We start from the raw sequence: 25455 nt of genomic DNA, 5'->3' as shown, positions 1-25455 counted from the left end.
CAGACAAATCCAGGAAACTGTGGGTTTCCACCCCCAAATGTCGGATGTATGTCATTCAAACTGCAGGAGGATTATGATCCAGATGCATTGTTTGTCACTAATTCTCTGTGCATCGGTACACAGACTTTCGGTACGCAGACGTTCAATAATAGCTCAGTTTACGAATTCTCTTATTCTCCGTATGAATTAGGCTGGGATTGGAGAGATTGCCCACACTTTTGAACATACCATGATCATGGTTTAATTTAAGAAATGTGGAAAATAAATATTAATGTCTTCTAAAATATGCAGAAATATGTCATGTTTGAGGCCTCATACCCCATGGCATTAATTTCCATTTAAAAAAGCAAACATAAAAAGACCGTGTAAGACAGGCAGTCCAGCTTACCAATTGGTACAACTTGGCTACTTTGGAAAGGGGACACCCCCCTTTCTAATCTATTGCTTGATGACCTGCCCTCAATGCTTGATTGCTCTATATGTAAGCTGTCGTACTTTGTTGGTATAATCCTTATTTGGACCTTACCACACTTCACCTTCAAATATTGTGCAGCAACATTTTATGTCTACTTGACACAAGCTCTATGTCCCATGCTACCTCAATATTTGACTGTTATTTAATTTATACGGACATACTTCATGGATGTGTTCTCTTTTATGATTAACAATGTGCCTTTTCACAAATTATGTCTATGCACCATTTCGTTCTCTCTTTGTCATATGCTTAATTGTCAAAATTACTGTACCGTTTGTGAACCATTACTACTTTATTCTAAAAAAATATAATAAAAAAAATAAAAAAAAGCAAACATTCTTGTGTTACTAGCTTTTGTCCTTTCATTTTCTTTAGGGTATTGAGGTTCAATGTAAAGTGGTCTGTGTGCTTATTACCACAGGACTCTGGAGAACTGCTGAAGAAGGACTTTACTACCTGTAAGTCATACTGAACACTGACTGCAGCAGCACTTCCTCTAATAACAAAAACACTTCCTGTATGATACATGGATAGTGGTAATGCAAACCACATATACAGTATCATACAGTCTTTTGACTGCAGAAGTGACAATTGCAATTGCAGTATAAAATGATGCTAATTGTACTGGAAAGCTAACTTTCAAATTTGTACCATTTACATTATTTTATGTAGTTAAAAAGAAAACTACTTTGATATATATATCTCAAAGAAGGTGCGACTCAAAAGAACAGTGAGTGTTTGAGGCTTTTACAGTTAGTGCTTCAGGCTTTTAGCTATTCCATACTTTGATTGTTGCATCACTCCATGTAGCAATAGCTAAGGACTGCTCATATTGGTACCCAACCAGGGCATTAGAGAGATAAATCTCATAAATGTCAGACATTTTTACTTGACCCTTCTTTTAAATCACGCCTTCTATGTTGGATATAGTGAAGTATATACCTTTTCTTTTTACATAAAAAATGTAAATGGTCATAAACACACGACACTAGTTTTCCATTACAGCAAGCATCATTTTATAGTGCAAGCAAGAGATTTGCGCGTAACTGACTGATGCACACATTAGTAAAAAAGAACGACAAGCCCTAAAAGATATTGCTGAGTGGGATGACGTCATTGTCAAGCCCTCAGACAAGGGCGGTAACGTTGTTCTGTGGCCCCGATCAATGTATTTGGAAGAGCTGAACAAACATGTCAATGACACCTCATGTTATAAAAAATTGATTTTTAACCCGACACAGCAGTTCACCAAGCAATACACCTCAATGATTCAAACGGCATACAATAATGGAGTTATTAAAAAGAATGATCTTGACTTCCTTACCATCAAGAACCCCAAGACACCCACCCTATATCTCCTCCCAAAGGTACACAAACAGGAGAAAAGACCACCAGGGAGGCCAATCCTGTCGGGTATGGGTAGTCTTACGGAAAAAGCTAGTATATTCATGGATCAATATTTATGGAATCATGTAACAGCACTGCCCTCCTACATTAGAGACACAACAGATGTTTTGATAAAACTTGACGGGGTCTGTGTCAATCCAGGAGTATGGCTTGTATCATGTGATATTGAAAGCTTATATACTAGCATTAAACATGACCGAGGTATCCAGGCCATCAGATATTTCCTGGAAATGGGAACATTCTCAGAATTCAACGAATTCCTGCTGGAATTGCTCGAATTCATATTAACCAAAAACTTTTTTGTATGCCAGGAATCCCACTACCTCCAGGTTAGAGGGACAGCTATGGGGACGGCATGTGCCCCCTCATATGCGAACCTCTACCTGGGGTGGTGGGAGAGAGAATTTGTTTTTTATGAATCCATGGAGGAGTACACACAAAACATTCTGATGTACTTCAGGTACATTGACGATGTACTCTTCCTGTGGGAGGGTGATCTAGCTGATTTAAAGAAATTCATTGGGATTCTTAATCAGAACGATCTCAACCTTAAACTAACCTCTGAGGTGAATCAGAAAGAGATTAGTTTCCTGGATTTAAAAATTCGAGTGGATGAAGAAGGAACAATTTCCACAGACATGTTTAGGAAAAAAACAGCTACCAATAGCATATTGCATTCTGACAGTTTCCATTTGCCCTCAACCATTAAAGCTATTCCAAAAGGAGAATTAATGAGGACAAAAAGGAACGTGTCGGATCCGGATTCTTTTCATGTGAGAGAGAAGGAACTTTCAACCGATTTCAACGTCGAGGATATAGTAATCGACTCATCAGAAGGGCCACAGAACAAGTTAATGATATCTCCCGCGATGAACTTCTGAGACCAAAAAGAAAAGAAGACACATCTGAGACTATACGATTCATCGGAACTTTCAACACTCATTGGCGAGAAATTAACTCAATTCTTCAGAAGCACTGGGAAGTCCTCAAATTGGACTCAGATCTTGCCCGAATATTACCTCCAAACATCCAGACGAGCTGGAGAAGATCTAAGAATGTTAAAGATCAACTGGTCCACAGTCATCTGTCCAAAATAAATACACCTAAACCTATATACAAAGGTTCCAAGGCATGTGGAAACTGCAAAGCGTGTAGATTTATGATTCCACAACAGAATTTTTCAGATAAATTCAATAAAACCTGGAAGATAGAAAGTCTTATCACATGTACTACAGTGGGCACAGTATACGATCTTGAGTGCCCATGTGGTAAAATCTACATCGGCAAAACAGCACGCCCATTAAAGGTACGCATCTTGGAACATGTTGGGACAATTCGGAACGCCTCACGAGATTCTCAGAGATATAAAACTCTCACCTCTGTGGCCAGACACGTCTTAATGAACCATGGGGGAAACCCTAATGGGTTGAAGGTGTTTGGCATGAGACACATTCAGCTGGGTATAAGAGGTGGTGACCTTGATAGATCACTTCTACAATTTGAGACCAAGATGATCTTTTTAATGGACAGTTTGTTTCCAAAGGGCCTCAACGAGTACAACAGTTTTGTACCGTATTTATGATAACATCCAGATAACCTGACCTTGACAACCTGTTTGATATGAATATCATGGATTTATGAACAATAATACTTATTGAATCTGATCTCTCTCAATCTACAATATACGAATATCGACTGATAGATTGTAGGGACAACACACCATGATATTATGACTTTATCACAGTCCTTGAGATTTTACAAATACAACCTGTGTTTGTGAAGATACCATATAATTGCCTTCCTCTCACTTCTTGAATGAGAAGGTATATCTATATTTTTTTGTATCAAGGAATATAATAACCATACTATACAAGTATATGACCAATTTTAGATACTATGAGGGTCCATGCGTATCCATTAGAAGTTCTTTCATCTCTAACCATATAACTGGTACCTGCAATTGAGCTGTCAATTTTGGAGGGGACGGTAGGGATTCCTCTCTATAGAGGGTGGTTACAATAACCTGTCAATCACCTACAAGTTATAAACTATCAGTCACTGCCAACATATGACATAAAAAGCATGATACTTTCTGCTGTTATTAATCTTTATGATAGCAGGGTATATATCAAATTTTGACAGAACCTAGCACTAGGTCATACTCACCTTACACAACCCCCCCCCCCCCCCTAAGTTTGACACTCATCAACATAATGATGAAATTCACGTTCCAATTTTATTATACTATATACTATGGGACTAATACCCATACCACAATATTCAATCCATCATCACAGATGTCTTTGTACAGCATTTTTCACTGCACATCGTATTAACACTTATATTAAGACCTCACTTTATTCCAAACCCCAATCTTGAAATAAGGGGATTTGGCACACATATATATTATATAACAGACTGCAGTATATATATTCTTGTTATCACCCACAGCACACCGTATTTTTTGTATTTTTTGTTTTTTCACTTGTTTCCTCACTTCTATTTTTTTATTTTTTATATATATGCATACTTACCTATTCACTATTAATTTTATTATAATATGAGCAATACCTTGCCCCATGAAACGAGATGAATACCTTTACTGAGTGTATCCACAATAACATCAATTTACATACTCCAAAAGTATGTAAATCATCTATATTTAACCCAAATAGCACCAGATAGATACAACTGGAAACGGCAGAGATTTAATATATTTATTAAGGTTATTATATTCATGTGAATTCAAAAGGTTATCAACCATCCAGGCTCCAGGGTTGGGGCATCGTAATATTCATTGATTCCACTTCCTGGTCTATGACACACAGCCCTCTGATTGGCCGCTGCACGATCATGTGACTGGCTACAATATAGTATGAGCCTGTCACCTGACGTTGATTGCTGGTCAGATGACGCGGCATGTTAACCGCATAATGAGGACGCCGGTCACGTGACGCGGATCGTCGATCGCGTGACGCAGGACGCCGATCACGTGACGCGGGACGCCGGTCACGTGACGACGTACCTAATGAGTGCAGTCACACGCAAATGAGCACCATGTGACACCCAAACGGCCTGGTGATTGGCCGCCACGAATAGATAAATATATTCCATGTAAGGCTATCTGGTTGGCCTTGAAAAAGCTTAATAGCGAAACGCTGCGTTGGCATCTGTCATATTAGGGAGAAGTCCTCTCAGTTTATTATATAATTGTCATTATGATAAATGAAATTTATTGCATGAGATAGGACTTGGATAGACTTGAGTCAGGAGAAATATAAGACACTGTATCAGAGATGTATCTAATATATGTACTGAACACAATGTTGCAACAGTAGTATGCTTGTAATTCATGTGGTCTAACCATTAGAGGGCAATCTAAGCCAGCAAATAATACCACTTGAATTACTATAACACAGGAAATTTCACACTGAACTGTGCAATAATTTATAGTGTCTCTGTACTAGTATATTACCACATTGAGGGTAATACAACCCAACAATTAGTATTAACAGGCAATGCCAGTGAGAGTGGCATTCCTATTACTACATTGAGGGTAATACAACCCAACAACTAGTACTAACAGGTAATGCCAGTGAGAGTGGCATTCCTGAAATAACACTAGATACTAGTGTGGCGATATATCTTTATTGGTGGCAACCGTGTTGGTCCTTTTCTCTGTGTGTCAAAATTATAAAGGGCACCAATGGGATACTACAATAAAGTATAACATAATAGAGAAATAAATACAAATATCTCTGAATACTTTGGGACTGCCATCCCAAACCCGATTTTTGTGAGGGGTGAACCAGTGAGAGGGGATCACCCTCCACAACGAGTGCCCATCTACAAGTATAACACACAAACAACACTAATCTGCCACCACTTGTGATTGGGGAACCAGTGAGAGTGGATTACCCATCACAAGTGGATAACTCTGGTTTTGACTGTAATACAAACCACTCGCCCACAATCCATATTTCTCCACGGTTATTTGTCAAATATATGACATAAAGAATTGATCCTCGAGAGAGGTTTTTTGTCTCAATATCTATCCTATAACATCTCTCCCTAATTAACAAATGTGTTTTTAACACACTAATTCTTTATTTTTCCATCACTCACTTTGTCTGTGCATTATATGTATTTTTTAACCTCTTCATTATTTTCGCTATTTATGTAGTGCCCCTGATTTGGATATAGGGCATCTTAGAATATACTAATAAAAGTTACGTTTTAACATTTTGTGCGTTTTGTACAAATACATTGTTTCTGTTGGGAACTGCACCCCCCACGCTGTGGATATAATATTTGGGGGTCTCTCTTTCCATATTTGTGGACCAAGTTCCAAATAGGTTGTGCGGGTATATACCCAACCCTGTATAGGGTTAACCCAAACGTGATGCACACATTCGAAAGACACATATACAAAGGTCCTAATTTAGATCCTCTTAGATCTGCAGCAGGCAGGATCTGAATAACGACCGACCCGCGGGACCGTGCATTGGATCGGTATCGGTCCACACCAGGACAGAAAAGGGCCCAATCACCACACAATCTACATCCAATTGGTCGGAATTGGATCTAGATTGAGGGGATCGGGCCCTAGTCGTCCTGGTGTGTACCAGGCATAAGTGTGATGTGGGATTAAAAGTCCTGGAAAACCCTGGTTAATAGCCAGAGCGTCAACATAGGAACGTGTTTCCATGTTAGTACATTTCAGACAAATGCAAGTCCCGGTTAGTTTGTCCAAGTCTGGTCTAAAACCAGGGAGTCTTGCTATGGACACAATGTACTAAGCCTTGAAAAGTGATAAAATGGAGAGTGATAAACCATCAGCCAGCCAGCTCCTACTTGTCATTTTTCAAACACAGCCTGTGACACAGCAGTTAAGAGCTGATTGGATGGTGATTTATCACTCTCCATTTTATAACTTTTAAAGCTTAGTACATCCGGCACTTTGTCTGATACCGCTTATCCACTAACATAAAAATACCAGGTTTTTGCACATAAACATGCACCTTCCTGGGATTTTTGGTAGTGGAAACCGCTACAAGTCATTGGTGTAAAAGTGGGTATTAATTAATATAGAGAGAGTCCAAGCTTACCTGAGTCCAAGCTGGAATCGCTAGTGTCTGCCAGAGGAACAGGAGGTTTCATAGACATCAGACAAGTGCCTGAAATAAAGTAAATTGTTAGATTTAGAAATCAGTGGAATGATAACTAAATATAGATTACTGTATTATTATGAAACTGAACCATATCTCATCACAAACCATTAATTATGAAAGATCTTCTGATGAAACCGCCGGGCTATTAGGACGGAGAAACGCGTCGAGCCAAGCTATCTACACGATATCCACCATTCACCATATGTTCCTTAAAGGTCCAGCTACCATCCAGGACGCTGCACATTCTTGTCGTCCCCCCCCCCCCCCCAAGCTGCAAGTGGTGAATTACACCCACCCCGGTAACTACTAACACCTAGAAGGCCACCGCACGAGAGGGACCTTGTCAGGTCCCAACGCTGGGTCCCACCATATCGGAGTCACGTTGATAGAAGCGGACTCTGTCTGCTCCCAGCGTCGGCTCCCATTCCATCAGAGACACGCTGGTTGCTAGCGGATACACACCTGCCACCTCCAGCGGTAAGGTCTGCTCCCGGTGCCGGCTCTACTACCATCAGAGCAACACCGGTAGTAGCAGACCGGACTGATCCTTACGTGCTGCACCTTCTTATTACCGGGATACACAGCGTACCAACAATTTGTTATTAACATAACCCATTGTGTGCCTATATTGGAAATTGGATTATCATCCCCAAAAGGAGCATTGTTTAAGAGCTTTACTTATGAAGAAGGATTATTGAAAAATGGCCACCTCCTTGCAATTCCCCAGCTGAATGATTTTAAGCAGATAAGAGCTATAAAGGGTCATATGAAATATTACTATATTGTGAATTTTCTGAATTAATACGTGGATATTGTGTGTTGTTGCTATACTAATGAATTCATTCAGCTACTATTTATTTTTAATTTGTATGATTATATTTTATTCATGTATTCCTTTTTATAATTAATAAATATTAATTAGTTCAACACAGTGCACTCTCTTATTACCTAATTATGAAAGAAGGCTTTGGATAGTCTTTGGAGGATTTATGTATATAAATTCTGCATAACCCATGAATTCACTCATTTACTTACCTGTGAGCAGGTTCGGATTTCCAAAATCCGAATACACCCGGATACCCCTGATCCGAGTACAGACCCCAGCACTGTTCGGGTATTCCTGCCCAGATTCGGAGCTCAGAACGTGACAAAACATCATCAACCTTCGCCGGATCTCGCAAGATCCTGACTCGATATGAGTCCCACACTGTCGTAGCCATCTTTCACTCCAGCATTGGAGAGGGAAGTGGGTGGACGGGTTTCTGATGCTGTGGTGGTTTGTGTGGGTGGTGACCTTGTGTAGTCCAGTCCTGTGCTGCTGTGCTGCCTAGTGCTGGTGTCCTGTGCCGTCTAGTGCTGGTGTCCTGTGTTGCCATAAGTCCATTGGTGCTGCTTTATAGGTCCAGTCCAGTGATACTGCTGCATAAGTCCAGTCCAGTGGTACTGTAGTTAAAGTCCATTGGTACTGCAGTTAAAGTTCAGTGATACTGCCGTTAAAGTCCAGTCCAGTGATACTGCTGTATAATTCAAGTCCAGTGTTTCTGCTGTATAATTCCAGTCCAGTGGTACTGCTGCATAAATCCGTTGGTTCTGCCATTAAAATCCAGACCAGTAATACTGCTGTATAATTCCAGTGGTGCTGCCATATGTTGTATATAATTCCAGGGGTGCTGCCATATGTTGTGTTTAATTCCAGGGGTTCCCCATGACAGTAGCGCACGCAGGGGGGGGGGTTTCTGGGTACCCAGAAACCCCCCCAGGAGTCTAAGGGCCCTAGGCTGAAAGCTGAGGGACCCCTCTTTCCATGAATTTTAAAAATCGGCCCTTGGGAACCGGAGATATCTGACTTCAAAGCAGTGTTTCCCATCCAAGCCTGTTAATTGCTCTTCCCAGTCAGATATTTCAGGTTCTGTCTGACTTAAGGCCCATACAGACACTACGATGTGTCACATCTTAACTACCATCGTTCATTTTCACCCTTGAAGTGAAAATGAAAGACCTCAGCATTGCAGTGATCGCTGGTGCACGACAGATGAGAAATGACCACAAACGATGCAGGTCCTTTTTCTATTGAAAAAACAAACATTGTTAACGACCATAGCCAAATTGACCTGCATGCATGGACGATGGCTATGGTCTTTAACGACCCACGGGTACGCGCATCGTTTGTAGTCGTCCATCATTCACAGCATAAACACTAGACGATGTTGAAAGATTCACCTCCTGAACGACCCTGAACGAAGTCGTTCTGAGTTGTTCAGGAGGTGATTTATAATGGGGTCGTTCATCATCATTAAGGAATCATCCGTAGTGTCTGTATGGGCCATTAGAGTTTCTCTGAGGGTATATTCCAAAAGCTGGGACTCTCCCCCATTGGTGGACATTAGTAACTTGTCTCTACTGTTCCCAGAACCAGAGATATCAGCCTTCCAGCAGCTGGTTATTGCTCCAGCTCCACACACCTGGTATGTAGTTTTATATATTCGTTGGCAGATTGCTCTGCCTCCTGAACTCTGATCCCCTAGTCCCCAATACCATTTGGTAGGTGGGTTTCTCTAGTTTTTAATTCCATTAAAATCTAAGAAATCTATTTCTGGCAACTGGAGATATCTGCAGTCAAGCAAGCTGTCCTCCCACCAGTAAATTATGAATAATAAGCCCACTCCACTATACACCCCTCCTCTGCATATTAAACATCCTCTACCACCCTGGAAGTTATGTATCAGAGCCCTTTCATTCAGACCAATGCCCCCTTCTCCCACCCCATCTCCCACCATCTGTGCAGTAAAGGGGTAATTAATGGAAATTACTGATCCAGGCCCTACATGCTGAGCACTTGATATAATACCCCCTACCACCCGTGGGACATCAAAGCTTCCCCCACCCCTACAGCTGGAGGATCAGTAGGGGCCCCAATACATTGCTATGCCCAGGGGTCTACACTGCTGTTGACGCCCCTGTATGTGTATATATATATATATATATATATATGTATATGTATGTATATATGTGTGTGTATATATACAGTATATATATTATTGTTATTATTATTATTATTTATATACATTTGGTCTATATATAATACTTTAACTGACCCGGCATATACTGGGTCACCTAAGTGTCCATCTCCGTGCTTTGCTCCGCCCCTCTGGAAACCCCCTTCTGAAAATCCTGCGTTTGCCACTGCATGTGTGCCGTATAATTCCAGGGGTGCTGTCATGTGTCATATATAATTCCAGGGGTGCCCCATGTGTGCCATATAACTCCAGGGGTGCTGCCATATGTCGTGTATAATTCCAGGGGTGCTGCCATGTGTTGTGTATAATTCCAGGGGTGCTGCCATATGTTATGTATAATTCCATGGGTGCTGCCATATATTGTGTATAATTCCAGGGGTGCTGCCATGTATCTTGTATAATTCCAGGGGTGAGCCAAGTGTACTGTATAATTCATGGGGTGCTGCTAAGTCTCCTGTATCAGTCCAGGGGAGCTGCCCTTTTTTAATTAAAAGAATAAAAAATATTTTTTACTGCAGGAGTGTCGCCATGTGTGCTGTATCATTCCATATGTGCCGCCATGTGTGCCATATCAGTTCAGGGGTGCCGCCATCTGTGCCGTATAATTCCATGTGTGCTGCCATGTGTGCTTTATCAGGTGAGGTTGCCACTATCTGTGTCTAAAAATGCATGGGGTGAGCAAAATCTGCCGTATAATTCCTGAGGTGGGCCAAGTCTGCGTATCAATCATGGGGTAATGCTAAGTGTGCCGTGTAAATCCAGGGAGGATGCTGTGTGCTGTATCAGTCTAGAGGTGCTGCTAAGTGTGCTGTATCAGTCCAGGAGTGATGCTAAGTGTGTTGGATCAGTCCAGGGGTGCTACTAAGTGTGCCATATCAGTCCAGGAGTGATGCTAAGTGTGTTGGATCAGTCCAGGGGTGCTACTAAGTGTGCTGTATCAGTCCAGAGTTTGTGCCACCCATTTGTGTCACTGTGCAGTCATCCATCTACCTCGGTGCAACCTTTCGGCCTTAAAACAACATTCTGAGATGTGAGGTGTTAAGGATAGAATGGAACTGAGTGGAATTTAATGTTATTGAGGTCAATAATAGCGTAGGAGCAAAAAAAAACAGCAACAACAAATTCTGCGATTTTAGCAGTTTTTATGTTTGTTTGTTTTTAAATCCAGATCCAAAACACAAAACACAAAAATGGTGGTGTTTTGGAACAGATCCAGATCCAAAACATGTCCAGAGATAAAGACACAAAGCACAATGCACGAAACACGAAAAGTGGCCGGTGCACACCCCTATCATTTACTGTTATTTGAGAGCATTATATTTACGGAATGCTAAAGCAATGAAAACCACTTCTGGATGGTAAGGTATAGAGGGACAGATTCAGAAATACACACTGAAGTAGCCATATCTTAAGAAAGTTACAAGGGAAACTATGCACCATACAGGGGCAGTTGATTTTGTAACCAATGATGCTTTGATGGTGGAGAGATTGAATCCTTCAGTACACTTAAGCACTGCTTAGATGGGTGGGTGTTGCAGGGTTTGCTCAGTCCAGGGGTGGATTGGGAATTAAAACCAGGGAAATAACTTAAAGCAGCCCTAATGGGGTGGGGGGGGGGAACCTGTTGCGTGCCGGTTGCATGGACAATTTTTTTTGTGTGTGTGGGGGGGGGGGGGGGGGGGGGGGATGGGGGGGGCGCCGCCGGGTGACATGGGCCTATTTCACCAAGGCCACGCCCCATTTTCGCCGCTGTGGGGGCATGGCTAGTGACTCTCTGAGCATGCGCACAGCGTCTATTCTGCAGCCTGTGGGGCTGGGAGATAGAGACAGGGGGGTGACAGGGGGTCTCCCAACTGCCCCCCCCCCCCTGCTGTGGGACACTGAGCCTGGGCCACCTCCTTTAAACACATTATGCACCATAACAATAGGGCCCCTTTCTATATCGAAAATCTGTACACCTTATGCCACACAGTATGATCCAATATTCACATTATGACACATGGAATGATCCAAAATTCACGGTACTTGTTTAGTTTCATGGCGGCAGCACGAGACGCTTTAGCTTGAATATTAGCAGCTTGCTAGCTGCTTAGTTTTTTAGTTTCGCGGCAGCAGCGCGAGGATGCTCTAGCTATGAATTCTGGCAGCTTGCCAGCTGCTTAGTTGTTTAGTTTCAGGGCGGCAGCGTGTGTCGCCTTACTTCTGTAATGTACGTTATCAGCCTCCTGTGAAGCCTAGTGAGCGCCTCTCACACAGCGCTTGTGCCCGCATGACATCCTCTCTCCTGTGGAGTGGGGATCATGAGGGCGCCGGCGGAGAGGCGCTCCATCTTTGTGATACATAGGAGCGTCTCAGACGCTCCAGCAGCAATGCAATGATACACTCTCATCTGTGCGCTGACAGGTCATTGTGGCACCACAATGACCTGTCAGTGTAGTGACTCGGAGGCACCTCAGTGCTGACAGTGCATCTCAATTTTGTGTCTACTGCTTAGACCAGGCATGTCCAAAGTCCAGCCCAGGGCCAATTGCGGCCCGTGATGTCACTTCAAGCGGCCCGCAGCCTCCAGCCAGAAGCGGGCGGCTGGAGGCTGATGTGGGATGCACAGCACAGGACTCTAGAGGTGGGACTCTGGCGAGCGCGCCTTTACCATGCTGGCTTGCTGTCTGCATTGGTGAGGGGGTGCCGCCTGCCACTGTGAGACCTGTTTGCCGTCTTTCAGATGAGTATGTGTCCAACTCCTGCAATTATATAGCACTCGCAATCACAGTGACAGCAGTGTGCCAAGAGGGGGGAGCAGCAAAGGGGAAGCTTGCTCCCGTGATATGTGGAGCTGAGAAGGGCGGCGGCGGGAGCCCAAGCATCGGTCTTCTGCAGGTGAATATACAGTGAAGGGAGGCAGTATGTGGTACATTCAGAGAAGGGTGGGCAGGTTGGGAGACATAGTGAATGGGGGCAGAGCGAGGGGCATACAGTGAATGGGGCAGAGTGGGGGCATATAGTAAGTGGGGCAAAATGGGGGACATACAGTGAATGGGGGCAGAGTGGGGGACATAAAGTGAATGGGGCAGACTGGGGGAAATACAGAGAAGGGGGGTCAGGCGGGGAATATACAGTGAAGGGGCACGCTGGGGGACATACATTGAGTGGGGGCACGCTGGGGGACGGGTACCAGACTGGTTCCCGACAGTCGGGATCCCGACAATCATTTACAAACACAGACAGCCGGGTGCTCGACGGCCACCCGCTATTTTCCCTCGTTGGGGTCCACGACCCCCATAGAGGGAGAATAGAATAGGTGGCTCGCGTAGCGAGCCACCGTGCCCGCAGCGTGGCGAGCGCAGCGAGCCCGCAAGGGGCTTTTTTGCACTCGCCATGCTGTCTGACTCTGGCCAGTCGGGATCCCGACGTCGGGATAATGACTGTCGGGATCCCGACTGTCGGAGTCCCATACCACACCCCTGGGGGACATACAGTGAATGAGGGCAGAGTGGGAGACCATTCTGATGTGATTAGTGGTTCAAAGAATGTCAGGCTGAATGGTCCCCCCACACATTTTCACATCACCATATCTGGCCCTCTTTGCAAAAAGTTTGTACACCCCTGGCTTAGACGCTATAGTGTCCAAGTAGTACAAGCAAAATCGGCTACTGCTTGGACGCTGTAGAGTCCAAGTAGTAGACGCAAAATTCATTCGGTATAGGGGTACAAAGGGGTGCAGTGTGCAAAACACTATTAAACCTGTTCACAATGACAGTAGTCGACATAACAGCTGTCGACCTTGTTTATTCCACCATCCATGCCATCCCGAAGCGTAGCGAACGGACGAAAAGGTCGAGCTCCCGACCTTTTCATACCTCCACTATCCACGTCGGCGTGGAGTTGATTTTATATATTGTGGTGAGCGCAGTGAGCCACCGAACACGAATCGTGGTGAACGGAGCGCGCCCCGCAAAGGGACGCAGATAACTTCACATGTATTCCGCGTCCCCTCGTGGGGCATGCTGCGCTCGCCAGGCTTTGGGCTTGGTGGCTCGCTGTGCTCGCAACACTATATAGAATCAACTCCACGCTGATGTGGATAGTGGGGGTATGAAAAGGTCGGGAGGACGCGTACTGCTGCGCTCGCCACGCTTCGGGATGGCGTGGATGGTGGGGGTGTTTCAGGAACACATTCGCACCTGCAAAATCATACACCTGACAGTAATGATGACATGTGTTAACTGTTAACTGTTTTTTTAGTTAAAAATGAAGATGAACTAGGAAAAAATTGATTACATGAGAATACAATTAATTAGAAGAACAATAAAAAGACAGAAAAAACAAGATCTAGGAAAATGTTATTATTGAGGAACAACAGTGCCGTCATCCGCATTTGCAGAGGCAGCAGCTGCGGACATAGATCCTGTTGACTCAGGCTGTGCGATGGCTGTCACATTTTATGTGTCAGACTGTCAGAGTGTCAATGTCACCTGCTGTTTATGTTGCGCTGGCCTGTCTGCCAGCTCCTGCCGCCGCCGCCCATCAGATCCAGCACAGCATGCACAACACAGTCCTGCGCGCTGCTGCTGGGATAGATGATCACGTGGGCAGCAGCAGCGCAGCCATCCTACCTCCGGACCGCGGGAGCAGCTGTGTGCGCATGCGCACCAGCCCTCCCGCAGCCATTTTAACTTTGGCAAACTCAAGGCTGGCCGCGGCCATCTTTAATAAGCCCTGCACAAAGATGTCGTGGCCCAGGTTGTTAGGGTGGGCGGCCACTTCTGCTAATAAATGTGCTGGCCCACTGAGAAACGGCCTGGTTTCCTGGTGGGCCAATCCGCCCCTGGCTCAGCCCATCGCATGCAGATACATAAGGGTAATCAGCAGGGGTGTTTAAGAGAGGAGGAGGCCATGTGTAGCCTCCTCCGGCCAGGCCCCCTTCTCTCTGCGAATGTGTGCAGTGTGCTTAAATCTGTCTATTAACCTGATATCCTGCACAATGAAAGAGTAATATTCAGACCTGATCACACGGTGGACAATTATCGATAGACTGCGCATGCATATGGTCCATGGTATGCATTCGCGAGGCCATCCTGTGATGAAAGCCTGCTACATTTTTTGATCGCTGGCCATTTGCAAGATGATTGACAGGAAATAGGCATCTGTTGGTGGTAACCGTTCATTTCAACATAAACGCTAGCCATGCTGGAAAAAAACGCTGGGAGTTACAGGGAAAACGCAGGCATGCCCAAAAGTTTTTTGGGGTGCCGGACGGGGTCCCGACAGTCGGGATCCCGACAGGCATTCACCCGACGTCGGGAACCTGACTGTCAAAACACCGACAGCCGGGTTCCAGACGGCCGTCGGCTATTTTCCCTTGTGGGGGTCCACGCCCCCCATAGAGGGAGAATAGAATAGGTGGCTTGCATAGCGAGCCACCGTGCCCGCAGCGTGCGCTCACCATGCTGTCTGGGTCCGGCCAGTCGGGATCCCGATGTCGGGATAATGACTGTCGGGATCCTGACTGTCGGACCCCTATACCACACCCATTTTTGGGGAGGGTGTGTGACGTCAACAACAGTCAGGATGAGCCCGCAATGAATGGGTCCCAGTGAATAAATAATTTGATGGTTAGTGGCTTACGAATGCTGTGCACATCTTTTCGCACTGCGATCGCATTAATTCGCAAGGTGGGATTTCACTCAAGTGGGCAGTGTCTACCTGATCTCTGGTGCTGCCAATTTGTGGCCATGTGATCAGGTCTGAATTACTAACATAGTGGGCATGCCTCTATACTGCTGGGAACAGGAGCCGTGAACTAGTTAAAACTGAGCACCATAGTCTCACTGGCTTCTATTTCTCACCTTAGAGTTAAAGGACTTTGGACCTAAAAAACACACAAAGCCACTGTTCCTGGAGGTTTTTTTTTTCCTAAGGTAATATTAACCTCAATAACATTAATTTCCACCCGTTTACAGTCCATTCTGAACACGCTCTGCTCACATTATTGTTTTTGGGCCAAAAGGTTACACTAAGGTAGCTCGATGACTAAGCTAAGCGACACATGTGGGTGGCACAAACATGTGGCACAACTAGGGGTGGCACTGTAGTAGCAGACAGGATGGCAGTTTAAAAAACTAGGCCCCAAAGAGCACATAATGCAAAGAAAAGAGGTGCAAGATGGAATTCACCTTGTGTCCCTTATGGTGTATAAATATGACATGCATGCTTTAACAAACCAATCAGGGTGGAACTCAGTGCACCGGGGCTTTTCTTCAAAGAAAATGAAGGGCTCCATCCACAAGTCCCACATACTGTACTTAGTGGAATCACTTGATTTTAGCTCCTCTTTCACTTTCTCCAGCTGCTTCTACAATTGGCTGATGAGTGGAATGACCTGACTCAAACTGGCAGTGTCTGAACTGACTTCACATGTGGCAAGTTCGAAGGGTTGGAGAACATTGCACAACACAAAAATCATTCTCCACTGTGCTTGAGTCAGGTGCATTCCATCTCCTTTGCCTGTCAAAGGTGGATGTATAGGCCTGAATGGCCTTTTGCGGCTCCTCCATCCTCTGAAGCATATAGAGGGTAGAGTTCCACTTCATTACTACCTCTTGCTTCAGGTTAGGGTAGGGCAGGTTCAATTTTGTTGGCACTCCAGACTTTGACATGCAGTTGCTGAATGATGAAAATGACCCCAATTTTTTGGTGCCATAGACAGCATCTCCTGCACAATCCTTTAAAAAATTCTGCACCACCAAATAAAGTTTGCCAAGATATAATGCTTGCACAATATTTTGGATTTGTCAGATTTCACAAATTCCCATGAGAGTCTAAATGAGGTAAGCCATTGTGTGATGATGTCCGTGAATTCCTCTAAGAGGTTCTCTGTAGTGTGTCTCTTACAGAAATCAGTGATACACAGCAAAGCCTGCCTAGGAATGAGTTGGTGCTGCTGTTGTTGCTGCGTAAGGCAATACATCTACTCAGTAATCTGTCAGAGGCATGTAGTCCTTAGTTTGCCCCGTTCCATTTGTACACATGTCAGTGATTAAGTGGACAGTGGGAGCTAAGGCATTTTTGAGGACACTAAGGACACATTTATTAGTATCCCTGTACAGTATGGGAATTGCTTTCCTAGTGAAGTGGAATCTAGATGGGATTTGGTACCGGGGACACAGTACGTCCATCAACTGCCTAAATCCCACTGCACTGATGGCGGATACTGGGTGCATGTCTAACACCAGCAAATATGTTATGGCCTCTGTAATCTGCTTTGCAACAGGGTAACTGCTGTCATACTTCATATTCCTTGTAAAGGACTGTTGAACAGTCAGTTGCTTAATTAAAGTAAACTGGTCTTCCAACTTCCTCTCTGGGATGACGGTCGACTCACAGCAGCTAGGCGTAGCACTCAAGGATCCTCCAAAGGAATCCCGGATATGAGAGGAGTCAATCATGCTATTGACATGGCCTGCAGGACTATTTCCTATTCTGATCGAGGAGTAAATTGAGGGAGTTGGGGGTGTGGATTGTAAGTGCTTGTATACAACAGGAAAAAGTGATTTAGGTGTCACTGGACTGCTTGCACTCCTAGCCAAAATTTTGTAACTTGAAAATGACTTACGATGAATGTGCTGCATGTGACATAAGTGAGAGAGTTCCTAGGTGGTTAGCATCCTTATCCCTACTTATTACGTTTTTACAAAGACTGCATGTGGCAAGACAGTTGTCTGGATTTGGATAGAAATAATTCCAAACCGAAGAGTTGTTTTATTGGTCTTCTGCCCTGGAATGACAATGGGCTTTTTCATCCCATGACCAACAACTGTCTCTACCGGTGCCTTATTCAAACAAACCACATTACCAGCAGAAGCCTCATCATCAACTTCCTCCTCAGCGCTAGATACACCAATATCCTTCTCATCCTGGTGTATTTCTACAGTGGCACCCTCAATCTAAATATCAGCAACTGGACTGGCAGTGCTCCTCCCAGCACTTGCAGAGGGCATGCAAATGGTGTTAGTGTTAGAAACATCAGGCCTAGACATGTTAGAAACATAAGGCCTAGACATCTCAACCGAGACATCTTAACCAAGGATATATTTGGACTGGGATGCAGTTAAAATCCCGGCGGTCGGGATCCCGGCATTCAGAATCCCGACGCTGGAATCCCGACCGCCGAAATCCCGACACATTCTCCCTCCGTGGGTGTCCACGACACCCCTGGTGGGAGAATAAATTAGTGTGCCGAGCGTAGCGAGGCACCGGGCCCGCTGCGTGGCGAGCAAGGGGGGGGGGGGCGATCCACGTCCCCCCCTTGTCGGATTTTGGCTGTCGGGATTCCGGCGTCGGGATTCTGAACGCCGGGATCCCGACCGCCGGGATTCAGTACTGAATCCTTTGGACTCTCCTTGAAGATTTGTGATATCTGTGCTTTAACCAGTTTTATTTTTAAAATTTTTCGAGAGGGAGAAGGTCTTCCATATTCATGAGAAGCTGAACTATCAGTCATGAAAATAGGCCTTAACATTTTCTTGACACTTTATGTCATAAATGGCATATTGCCAATTTTAAGTTTCTCGTTAACTGATTGCTTTTCTTTATTAGCAGAAGAATTGTTTATTTGTTTTTTATAGGCCCTCTATGACACTGGGCATTGGCATTAGCAGATGACGTTGATGGACCTGCATTATAAATGTCATGACTGGTGGCAGCAGTTTCAGCACTAGTAGGAAGTGGTTCCTGATCTTTAAATTGTGTGTCCTCCATTTCTCTATCAATACACACACCACTACTGGAATATATACAGCAGCACAGGACAGCACTACTGGACTTATATATAGCTGCACAGGTCAGCACTACTGGACTAATATACAGCAGCACAGGGCATCAATACTGGACCCAGGGCAGGTGACAGGGGGGGGGGGGTGTCAAGGGGGACAAGTGTGATGGGCCCCAGCAATCTCAAGGGCCCCAGAGCTTCCATGCCCCATCACGGTCACTGGCCTGTCAGTGACCCTCGCGGCCAGGCCGTCTACTGTGCACTATCTGTGTGTGGCTGAGTCTGACTGACACTGTGTGCCACTGCTGTCTACTGTGTGTGTGCGCCCTGCCGTTCGGTGCTCAGAGCCATCTACTCTGTGTGTGCACATGGCCTGTGGCCACAGGTGCACAGCCATACCCGCCACTGGCACTGTAGTCTCTAGCTCCTGTACTTTATAACACATGTGTGGGTCATCTGTTCCATGCCTGCTTGTAGTGATCAGCGTTCTTTTGTGAAAGTGACAGGCCAGCAGAAGGCAGCAGCCAGGAGCCAGGCCGACAGGACTGAGAACGAGAAAAGTCTGCAAGCAGGATCTGGAGCAACGAAAGGTTAAATGAGGATCGTACAGAAGAGGGTTGTGTGGATTTGGGATTAGGTGGGGGCCCCAGAAATATAATTGTACAGGGCCTGAATATTTCGGTTGCCAGCCCTGACTGGACCTACATATGGCTGCACAGGGCAGCTCTACTGGACTAATATACAGCAGCACAGGACAGCACCAATGGACTTATATATGGCCGGACAGGGCAGCACTATTAAACTTATATATGGCTGCATAAGGCGGTGCTCCTGGACTTATATATGGCTGCACAGGGCAGCACTACTGGTCTAATATACAGCAGCACAGGGCAGCACTACTGGACTTATATATGGCTACACAGCTCAGCACTAGTGTCCTAATATACAACAGTCCATTGCAGCACTACTGGACTTATATATGACAGCACAGGTCGCTACTGCACATGGACAAGTATTCCAGCAGTACATGAGTTACACTGTGTGCAGATACAGAGGCACAGTTGCAACTGAGATGCACGGTATCAGAAATGTGCTGGGTGTTCCTGGGGGCTGACTGGGAGGTGGCTATTCAGATTTGCATAAATGGTCTACCTTATGGGAGTGTCAAAGGTGTGTATCTGAAGTGTCTGCATGCACAAACGCATAATTGTTCTCATTGGAGGTCATACTCATTCTGTACATTCCATAGGGCTGGTGCAAGTTTTGATGGTGGCATCTAAAACTGCACAAAGTGTTGTTCCAGCAAGCAAAGTGCTTGTACATTTTGTACATCATTGGAATGGCTGATATAGCATTAGCATAAAGTCATAGACATGTCTACAACAAAAGTGGCCCCAACCACATGTACCTGAGCATCAGGACCTTTGTGTTTTCATTGGACTGCTAGTATCGTATTTCATATTTGATTCTTGTAGACATATTTAGCCAGTGGTGAACATTGGCTTTGTGTCAGCCAAGAGGAATACTTCCCACATTCTACCCCTCATCCATAGTGGTCACTTTTGTCTTGCTTGTAAAGATTTAAGTGTTTGCTCCCATTACATTGAGATGTCAACAACATTTGCATTTATTCTTTGGGTCTGGGGTGTCTTCTTCTCATTTACATGGAGAATGCAGGCTACACTTTCCTAAGACTCAAAGGTATGCATCATTGCCTATTATACACTACCTTCATCACCAAAGAGCATTACAGTGACCGCCATATTATACCAAGAGTGTCAGTGACCATATGCAATACAGAGAGCATCAGTGACCACCATATGATACAGAGAGCATCAGTTACTGCTATACAATACAGAGAGCATCAGTGACCACCATATGATACAGAGAGCATCAGTTACTACTAGACAATGCAGAGAGCATCAGTGACCACCATATGATACAGAGAGCATCAGTTACTGCTATACAATACAGAGAGCATCAGTGATCACCATATGATACAGAGAGCATCAGTTACTGCTATACAATACAGAGAGTCTTATTAGTCACCATACAATACAGAGAGCATCAGTGACCTATATATTGTACGAGGAGCAGCCCAGTGACCGCCATACAAAACACAGAACATTCTACTGACTAGAAGAACATTGTAGTAATAGCTACTACAGGCCCTTAATGTCTGCAAATTGCAGAAAACAAACATACAATGTTGCCAGGCATATCATCAAATTCAGGGTTCCTGACACACTTTATGTAACACATTTAAGTATGGATCATTTTTTTTGAAGACATAAAGCATTTTCCACTATATTCATTTCAACGATTTTGTTGCTAAGCTAGACAATAAGCCAGTGGTAATGGTAAGCGATTAGTAGGTGTCCCTGAGGATGGTGATACAACTAGTTTATGTAGTGTAATAGGATGCTTAAACCAGAAATGCAGAGTAAAATAAGGAGATACTAAATAAATGTAAGTCCTTTTAGTACAGCAAAAGTTTCCAATATTTATTTGTCAGACACTAAATGGGCACTGCAGCCCTTTACAGTCACTCACCTTCCTGGTTCTTTTTCTTTGAGGCGCCAGTGTCATCTGCACAGAAACTGCGGCTGATCTCCGAATTCTCTTTATCTTGGTTACTTTTGCATAAAATCATCCTCCGTCCTGTTTCTGTACCTCTTACCCTGCTATTTCCTTTAACATGTCAATATTTTTATTTCTATCTTTTCATTCCTGTCTCGCCCTCCCTCCGCCTGTCTGGCTGGTAGCTCCTTCCCTCCCCCCACAACTCTGAATTACAATTAGTTAATTTGTTACAGACTATTCCAATTTACTCCCCTTTCACATACCTTTCAATTCACTTGGTTCTCCATTCAAAATACAGTCTCTATTCATCTCTATTTGCTCGCTTCACGTTTTCTGTGGCTCTCTGTGCTTTCCTAAAACTTCTACCTATTTCTTAAATGTCCATCTCTCTCTCTCTCTCTCTCTCTCTCTCTCTCTCTCTCTCTCTCTCTCTCTCTCTCTCTCTCTCTCTCTCTCTCTCTCCTTGGTTTTGGAAGTCTCTCTGGAGTCTGTCTGTGAATTTCCTCTCCGGGGACAATGTGGGAGTTTGTGTGATTTTAATAAGCAGGTTCTACAAACAAGCTCCATAAATATATGTTTTTATTTACAATTGGAGGGGGCTATTTTAAATCCCCTCTGCCATGCCTGAAGTTTTCATCCATTTCATAAAGTGACAATTTTTTTCAGGGACTGTTTCAAGTTTTCTGAAATACTATACAGTCAGTGCAGGGAAATGCAGTGCCAGATTAAGGTCTAAATGGGCCTGGAGCTGAAAATTATCAAGGGCCTATTATGCGCAATAATAGGGGTTGTGGCCAGCACCTAATAATGTGGGAGGTGTGATCAGTGTTCTGGTTGGGTGGTCTGCTCAAGGGTGTGTCTCTATTTGTGTAAATACTTTAATACTTTCAAATAATTATATATATATATATATATATATATATATATATAAAGTGGTAGTAGGGCAGCACGTCCAAACACACATACAATTGCTCCGGTGCCAAGCTGAATGATACCACGGTATCCAATAATATGAGAGCAATAAGCGGCACCCGGAGGCTGTTCAATAAGGCAAATCAGGCAGAGCTGGATCGAACGTTTTCGAAGTTTAATTACTTCTTCATCAGGATGCAAAAAACAAGTGAACGCACATACCTATATCAGGAACACCACACCACGTGAAATCATCCCGACGGCTCCGGTCACGAATGACGCGCCCACTGATGACGCCATCATCCACCTCCCGTTGCCCGGACAACCATCTAAACAAAATGCGGAACAGTGAAACATATTGAATATACACAATACAAGATAAAAACAAGAATCTGTTAACACATATAGTACATGTGCAGTCTGCATGATATAGAGCAAAAGGTAACAGCAAGAAGCTAATATAGTATGCGATCGCAAAACATAGTAACGGGTACTGCAGTAAATGCCAGGGTAATGAAGGTACTGTACGCAACTGCGGCTAGAGGCGAAAATATGCAAAAATACATAGATATGGCAAATCATGTGCAGCGGTTAATAACATGTAACTCAAAAATCAAAAAATACTAAAGGTCACAGGAAGCAATGTAGTCCCGCGGATTCATTAAGCCCTCTAGGGGCAAGAGTCCCCAGGCTGTGAATCCAGCGAGCCTCCCTCTGTAGCAGCCGTAATGACCGGTCACCTCCCTGTTTATTGGCAGGTTCATGATCAATAATGATGTATTTTAATTGATTCATGCTGTGGCCGGTTGTCACAAAATGCCGAGCCACAGGCTGGTCACTATGTCCACTCACAAGCGCAGCACGTAATGTCGACTTATGGCCGGCAATTCTCTCCCGCAATGTGCGATCAGTTTTGCCGACATCGCCTTTGCCACACGGGCACATTATGAGATACACAATGAATTTAGTCGTGCATGTGACTACATGTCGTATGGGGACACGTTTGCCAGTCAAGGGGTGTGCGAAGTCGCTGCCCGTCATGAGTGCCCTACACACTGCGCAATTAAGACACCGATAGCAACCGGGTCTTTTTTGCAAAAAGTTGCTTTGTAAGGATTGCATAGAGTCCAATCCACTAATGTCTGCATTCATAACCCAGTCTCTAAGATTTTTACCGCGGCTGTAGCAAGGCATTAGTCTTTTAGCCCCAAGCTGTAATTCCGGGTCGATCTGTACGATGGGCCATAAGTCATTGGAGATTTTACGGATGGTGTCGCTAGCAGTGCTGTAATGATTAACCCAGGGGAAGCGTGTCTCCATGTCCTTGTTTTTGTTAGTGGGTCTGAGTGTCTCATCACGTTGGCATCTCAAAGCTTTATGTTTGGCCAACTGTAGCTGTTTGTTGTCATAGCCCCTTATAAGAAAGTCACGTATCAATCTGTCAATATGATCAGTGGCAATAGCCCTTATAGCCCTCAGGAATTGGGAGTAAGGTAGTGAGAACTTAAGTTTAGGGGGATGAAAACTGGAAGCATGCAGTGTGGTATTCCTATCAGTCGGCTTGCGAAACAATTCAGTGCAAATTTTCCCATCTCTGATGCTCACCTGAACATCAAGGTAGTTAACAGTATCATGACTGATATTGTGAGTGAATTGGACCGGATGTTTAGAGTTATTGTGGTCATTAATTAATTTTTCAATGGTCTCCCTGGGACCAGACCACATGACAAACAGGTCATCTATGTATCTCACATAAAAAAACGCGTACTGGTCAAATAACACATTAGACAACATGAGTTCATCTTCAATCATATACATGTAGGCGTTGGCGTATGGACTAATATATATATATATATATATTAGTCCATAGGGCCACTTGGGTCAAATTAAGGGCACTCACCAATTCGTCTGTGTGTAAACAGGTAAGTGTTTTTTTGGGACCCAAATTCAAAAAATACTTGAGTCAAAATTCACGTTATGCCACACAGATTAAGGAAAAATTCACATTTTGCCACATGGATTGAGCCAAAATACACACTATACCAAACGGATTGAGCCAAAATTCATAATATGGATCACAAACAGGGACATTGCGCGCCGAAGGTGCGCACTCAAAATTTACATCCTAATGCCCATTACATGTTAAACCACACACCATAATTTCCATTATGTATTATGCCAAACACCATAATGCCAATTAAAAATTATGCTACTACATGCTCATTGCCAGGGGTCCCATACTCATTGCCAGAGGTTCCATGCTCGTTGCCATGTGGGATTACATGCTCATTGCCAAGGGGGAATACATTCTCGCGATTACTGGGGGACAGCCGGCGCCCGGTAGCCATTGACAGCCAGGCAGAGAACAGGGGGCTGCCCGGCTGTATTCAGAGCACTGCAGGTCCTGGCTATTTGAAATAATACCCCTTTCACACCAGAAAATGCAGGGACTTACCCAGGAATATGGTCCCAGGATCATGCAGGGACATTCCCAGGCTGGCCCCTTTTACACCAGCCTAGTCCCTGCATTTTCTTGTGCGAAGGGGAGAGAAAACCACCTCTCCACCCCCCACCCCCTTTTAACCGGCTATATTGTTTAACAAGCTATAGCTTCGGAAACCAAGTGACCCATTTTACAGGAGACCAGTATCATATTGAAGAACTTTTACGTGGGCTTTGTATGATTTTGGACCCATGAAACTGGGCCATTTGGTTCCAGAGAAATCTGCCCTTAAAGAATATCTCTGGAACCAATTAAGCCATATGAACCAGCCTGGTACCAGATTGAAGGCCCAGTGATTCGAGTTTGAATGAGATCAACCTCAAGCTTCTGTGATGCCAAGGGGGGGAACTGGCAGCCGTCCGACATGGGTGGGGGTCAGAATTAGCGGGCCCCATGTTATCCTATGGGGAAAACTTTCCAGCTTTGCCCGGCGGTATCTCTGGTTCCCGGGGGGGTAGCAATGCGGGGCTGGGCTCGTTGGAAAGCCCCAGTCATCATCTACAAAATGGGCCTATTTGGAGAATGGGCCTGGAGATGTAGCTCCTTCAGGCCCATTGTTAATCCGGCCCTGGGGAAATGTATATGCAAGAGCTTGCAATGATGGATTTTAATTTGCT

The 25455-nt window shown here is 44.5% G+C and overlaps 1 protein-coding gene across 2 annotated transcripts in view; it reads right to left on the bottom strand.

Annotated features, from left to right (window-relative positions):
• LOC146058881 (myoD family inhibitor-like) overlaps positions 1-21806 on the bottom strand; it is a 30139-nt gene extending 8333 nt beyond the window's left edge. The window contains exons 1-2 of one of the 2 annotated variants that reach the window (XM_083171091.1): positions 21687-21806; positions 6991-7059 (exon numbers count right to left, since the gene is read on the bottom strand). In XM_083171091.1, the coding sequence (XP_083027217.1) occupies positions 6991-7059; positions 21687-21732 (115 nt within the window). In that variant the 5' untranslated portion in view covers positions 21733-21806. Of the gene's footprint in view, positions 1-6990; positions 7060-21393; positions 21623-21686 lie in introns of those variants that run through there. The other variant, XM_083171090.1, reaches the window with a different exon arrangement.
• Between the last annotated feature and the right edge of the window lie 3649 nt (positions 21807-25455).

Source organism: Crinia signifera, chromosome 2 (assembly GCF_055691185.1).
Source record: "Crinia signifera chromosome 2, ASM5569118v1, whole genome shotgun sequence".
Lineage (NCBI taxonomy): Eukaryota > Metazoa > Chordata > Amphibia > Anura > Myobatrachidae > Crinia > Crinia signifera.
This window is presented reverse-complemented; position numbering and strand designations above follow the sequence as displayed.